This window comes from Ammodytes marinus (assembly GCF_949987685.1).
Source record: "Ammodytes marinus genome assembly, chromosome: 15".
Lineage (NCBI taxonomy): Eukaryota > Metazoa > Chordata > Actinopteri > Uranoscopiformes > Ammodytidae > Ammodytes > Ammodytes marinus.
The window spans coordinates 27,653,121-27,659,004 of NC_137219.1; the positions used below are offsets into that span (position 1 = coordinate 27,653,121).

General features: G+C 41.1%; 1 protein-coding gene across 1 annotated transcript; it reads left to right on the plus strand.

Annotated features, from left to right (window-relative positions):
* Positions 1 to 1,342: 1,342 nt before the first annotated feature.
* gja10a (gap junction protein alpha 10 a) lies at positions 1,343 to 4,244 on the plus strand (the record flags this gene model as incomplete). Its single annotated transcript, XM_080041846.1, has 2 exons — positions 1,343 to 2,746; positions 4,206 to 4,244. 2 exons carry the CDS (start codon positions 1,343 to 1,345, stop codon positions 4,242 to 4,244), a joined length of 1,443 nt encoding a protein of 480 aa, XP_079897972.1.
* Between the last annotated feature and the right edge of the window lie 1,640 nt (positions 4,245 to 5,884).

The following is a 5,884-nucleotide window of genomic DNA, read 5'->3' on the forward strand; positions in this document are numbered from 1 at the left end:
TAACTAATAAGTGTTGTTTACTGTATATCCTCTGGTTATGTTTACTTAAAGTTGAGTTATATCTACTTGGAAATGGAAATTGCAGTTAACGTAATTAAACCAAGTTAGTCTTACTTAACTGAAGAGTTGTGTTTACTCAGTAGAATGAAGGAAACGGATTGCCTTAGATAAATCAAGTAAGCACCACAAAGTCTATTGTAGAGACGCCCCCTTTCCCACAATGACTTGCACTGGACTAAACGTTTGTTATGTTGCTATTTGCACCCTCAGTAAAGGGGATGTTTCATTCCATTACCTCACTATGCATTTTGTCTAAATAAAACATTCTGTGTGAACTAACCGTTATTTTTGGTTATAACAAACGGTTTGTGGAAATCTTAAGCAAGATCCCTAGTTCAACTCAGGAGACAATTTACAATAGAAATTAATCATTCCATTGAACTTGATATATTGTAAAAAGTGTCTTGAAGTAACAAACAGAAGCTGCTCTCTGTGTTTAGCATTTGAACAAATAGGGGACATAGTAAATTTATATATGGAATGAAACAGATCTGCCCAATGAAATATAACATCCCCTTCACTCACGGTGCAAACAACATAAATAACATTTAGTCCAGGTTCATCCCTTTTTTCATTAACAGTATAATCCTGTCAATTTTAGTGACAGTCAAATAATGTTAATTTAACAGTAAGAAAATGGCAACCCTGCTGCCAGTTGATTACTGTTTTTACTGAAAAAACAGGTTCATACAGTTTTCTTCATTAACAGCATAATCCTGTCAATTGTATTGACAGTCATATAATGTTAATTTAACAGTAAGAAAATGGCAACCCTGCTGCCAGTTGATTAATGTTTTTTTTACAGGGAAATTTCTTACAGTGTATACCTAGTGTTTTTGATTTGTAAAATTAAAAAAGACTGCCATCACCCTGATCTTTAGCTCCCTCCTCAGATTCTGAATTTAATTTAAGTCAGGACTCTGGCTGGGCCACTGTAAAACGTTAATGTGTTTGTCCGCTAACCATTTGGTATGAATAATTTCGGGCATGACTGTACAAGCCAAGTGTCTTCTGTAAACATACACAGCAGCTTACAACAGCCAAGCCGCTGAGTCATCACCCATTTCACAACCTTTCTGACCATCAGGCCTTTTAATATATATATATATATATATATATATATATATATATATATATATATATATATATATATATATATATATATATCCACCAGTAGATCAATATCATGCCACACCTTTGTTTAATATAATGTGTGATGCATGTGCATGCTGTGTCTCCACAGTTTGAGGACATGTGGCATTGACGTGGTATTCAGCTGACCATGGGTGACTGGAACCTGCTGGGCGGCATCCTAGAAGAGGTCCACATTCACTCCACCATCGTGGGAAAGATCTGGCTCACCATCCTCTTCATCTTCCGCATGCTGATCCTGGGCGCGGCCGCAGAGGACGTGTGGGACGATGAACAGTCTGAGTTTGTCTGCAACACGGACCAGCCGGGCTGCAAGGCCGTCTGCTATGACCAGGCCTTCCCCATCTCCCTCATCCGCTTCTGGGTGCTGCAGGTCATCTTTGTGTCTGCGCCCTCACTGGTCTACATGGGCCACGCCCTCTACTGCATCCGCACCCTGGAGAAGGAGCGCCAACGCAGACGCCTCCAGATGAAGAGTGAGCTGGAGGAAGCCGAGCTAGTGTTGGAAGAACACAGGCGCATCGAGAGGGAGCTGAGGAGGTTAGATGAGCAGAGGAGGGTGAAGAAGGCTCCTCTTAGAGGCTCTCTGTTGAGAACATACATTATCCATATCCTTACACGCTCTGTGGTGGAGGTCTGCTTCATTCTGGGCCAGTACCTGCTCTATGGAATCCAGCTGGAGCCACTTTATAAGTGTGAGAGGATGCCTTGCCCCAACAGTGTGGACTGTTACATCTCCAGGCCCACAGAGAAGACCATCTTCATGGTCTTTATGATTGCCATTGCCGGTGTGTCACTTTTCCTCAACATTCTGGAAATATCCCACCTGGGCATCAGGAAGATCAAACGGACGCTGTACGGAGAGAGGTACACGGAAAATGACAGTGCGATTTACAAGTCCAAGAAGAAGGGCTCCTCACCGCACCTCTGTGTACGGACCAATGCATCACCTCACAACGGGCCTTTGACTCAGAGCTTCCAGGTGATTCCAGAGGCCGACATGAAGCCCATCAACAACAACAACCAGGACACGCCCAGACACAACAGCCTGGCTCCACTGGGACACAGGCAGACCAGTTACATCTGCCCCCAGCCCATGATACCAGCCAGGTCACTCCAGAACTGTGCCATCCAAGCCCTCCAAAGCCATGAAGGTCCAGAGGTCCACACAGTCATCGTGGACCCACATCCAGCCTGGGCTTCTACTGGCTCCAATGTGGAGGAAAGTCATCATGAGGATCCACACGAGGGAGGACACCTTCAGCCCAGCCATCTAGAAGCCCTGCTGGCCACTAGCAACGTGAGAGCCAGGGACCTTTATGAGGACCAGAGAAGGGAGTCCATGGGCAGCCAGGTCCTGATGAGCAACCCCAGGAAAACCAGCTGCATGTTCAGGCCACCGTCTGAGAGCTTGTCCTCCATCAGTGGCTCCACCAGCATGTCCTTACACACCTCAGAGGAGTCCGACGAACTGGGCTCTCTGCAGGGGGACATGCCCATGATGCCGCCCCCCGGAGGCCGGAGAATGTCAATGGTATGTAGAGAGCAGGTTGTCCTATGTGTTCAAATGACATCGCCCAGTAGTAGAACAGAGCATGGAAGTCAATAGTTATTAAATATTATTATAAAAGACAGAGTTCCTGGGCTTCATCTGGTACAGTTGTCTCAAGCATAAGATTTTCTTTGTAATCAGTTACTGTATATATACTGTATAAAACATCAACATGCCTTTTAAAGATAACTTAATGGACTAAAAGGTCACTGGGCTATATGGATTTTAGGAGGACATATTCTACTCATTTCCAGGTTTTTGATGTTGGACTCTCATAGAGCAGCTAGACACGATTGACAACACAGTTAACTCTGTAGATGTTTGGGACACCGCCCTCTCTATATCGTGCACTGTCAGCGTTCACTGTTAACACATAATAAACAGGTATACAATGTTACTTACAGCTTGAGCTTCAGACTCTTCAACACAACCGACTATCGTCATAACAGCGCTGTCCTTGTAGAGAAGACCTTTCTATTACACTGTTTATCTATGTCCTTGTGAATAAAGTTTAGGAAAAAAATAAAACAGCACCGTCCTTCAGCAGCACTTAGCAGCTTCATACTGGCCCGTGTTGAGAAAACAGCCCTGTGTGAAGTGAACAAACACACAGCGATGTGCGTGTGGCGATATGACCATATATGGAAGCCTGCATCACTGTGACATCACTCGAGGCAGATTTAAAAAGAAAAAACCTGCTGAAAGCTGGCGTTCAGAGCGGTGCAGGGCCAACCAACACAGCCTACAGGGCTGAAGTCCCCAATGCACGTACCTCATTAGTATGTTTGACATCACTAACACTAACACACATCCGACATCCTAACATCATTTATTGGTGAGAAGAGATAGAGCAGCAGAGATGGTCCCCTTTAAAGTAGCTAAGATGACTCCTATATACTGTAGTGTTGATTTTAGTGGCGACTTTTGACGAGTAGTAGTGTTTTCCGTCACCAATGCCTGCTGTCCCAAAGGAGTAAAGTAAACCTTGATTAAGTAGCGTACATAAACACAGGATGTTGCGCTCATCCTGTCGTGAATGGTTTGGTCTAGGTTCCCGGGAAATCCAACCAGAGCAAAGGCAAAAATAATAAATACTAAATAGCATTCTTTTTTATTGATGGTCTCGTTTGCTGTTACAGGTAACTTCTGATCATCAGAGGAAGAATTAGACTGTTTCATACACAGTCCCTTCTCCTAGGAGGACAACACATTGTTTGACATTAGGGATTAGTTAAAATACTTTTGGTCTGTTAAATCCCCCTTTTTAAATTGTTCCCAGATTTGTAAAATAATCCTGTAGGCATGGCATTGTGCTCTTGAACGTGAGTTGTACTGGACATTGAACACATTCAGCAATGCTTGCCTTATTGAATTCCAGGTATACGTTGTCTGTTTTATTGTCCGGCTACAGCCTAAGCTGTTGTGTTGTTGTGTTTTTCAGAGCATGTTTCTGGATATCTCCTCTATCATGAAGAAGTGAAGGCTAACCTCATGGCTGTAGACACTGTCTCCAACTACCCAGCTAGATCACAACACTGGGGGAGGAACTATCAACGATCCATCCACATCTATCCAGTCACACGGGGGCCAAAGGCAGTCCACCATGCTCAGGCAGTGGACTCAAAGCACAATGCAACGTTTGGGATGTGAAGCACTTTAGAACACCTACATGTGGAATTATAAAGGAAAGGATTGGATTTTTTAAAAACACCTTTCCATATGTTGGCTGTATGACAATTTTTTTTGGAAGATGCTTTGTTTGCTTCTGTAACATGGGACTTTAAAAAGCCGCAGACACTTTTTCTAAAGCCGAAAGCTTGATTAGGAAATCTGTGTTTATCTGTATAGTGATTTGTATAATGATACTTTCTATATTATTCAGATTAAATGTTTCTTAACAAAACTAAACTTTGTCAGCAGATATGTTTTAGCAAAAAAGATCCACACACCAACACACAGTAGAATTCTCATGCTTTTGATTTATTCTCAACAAAAAGTTGCCTTGGCAAAAGGCTGGTTTTTTTTTCTTCTTTCAAACTTTTTCATATCAAATAAACAAAACATGACATGTTGCACAATATTTACCAAAAAGTCTAAAAACAAAACACGGTTCATCTGAACATTCAAAGATTAAAAAGGAAATCAAATCAATAAATGCAGAATCTGCATAGAACAGTCATGTCGAAAAAAGAACACGTAAAAAATGGCTCACCAAAAATGTACAAATACAATGAAGTAACCACGGTAAAAAGTTAAGAAACAACGCCACAGAAGCTGTCTACATGTCTATCATACAGTCCTTACCCAAAAGAAGAGGTATGCTGAAGGATCGTCCAGGTAGATAAGTGCTTAGAGTCTTTTCAAACTTCCATTAAAAATACCTTGAAACTTCACAAGTGAGTTTGACGCAGTCTGTAAACAGATTGGATCCAAAGTGTTTCCTTTAGTCTGCCACCATGTACTGACATTGTAAACACAAGGCAAATATTGATTCTAAAAGACCAATTTCCAAAAGGGAAAACTATTACCTGATAACCACTGCTTAAGGTTAGAAACAATAAGGGTTGTGCCTAGCTTAGCGCTGCATTTAGAAAACGTTGGAAACTAAAAGTTTAATGAAGATAAATGGAATGTTACAGCTTTTTCAACTGGTGATTTGGGGTAGTAGTTTTTTACTTGAGTAATATGATGTTAATATCATACAGTGAGCCAAGCTATTTAGGTAAGAGCAACTGTTCCAAAGACAATATATAAAAGTAACCATGTACCATTTCACATAATAAAAAAAAATAAATGTAATTAAAAGGACCAGACCAGTCTTACTTGCAGTACATACTTTTACTACTGCTGACCATTTTCCAAATGGCAGTTTTTGAATATTGTTTATGCAGCTAAATTATTTTCCTATTTCATTAATAGTTGAATAATCAATTTGCAGTAAAGCTCATTTGTCAAAGTTGTTCTGTTCTGGTGGCATGTGGTGGTTTACCTGACTCAACACTCAAGTTCATTTATGTATCATATTGAAGTGTTCTTTAAAAAATGGTAAGCAGTAATAAAGAAAAGTATATAGAATGGACTTATAGAAAAAATAAACCATTGGTATGTTCATTTAAATTC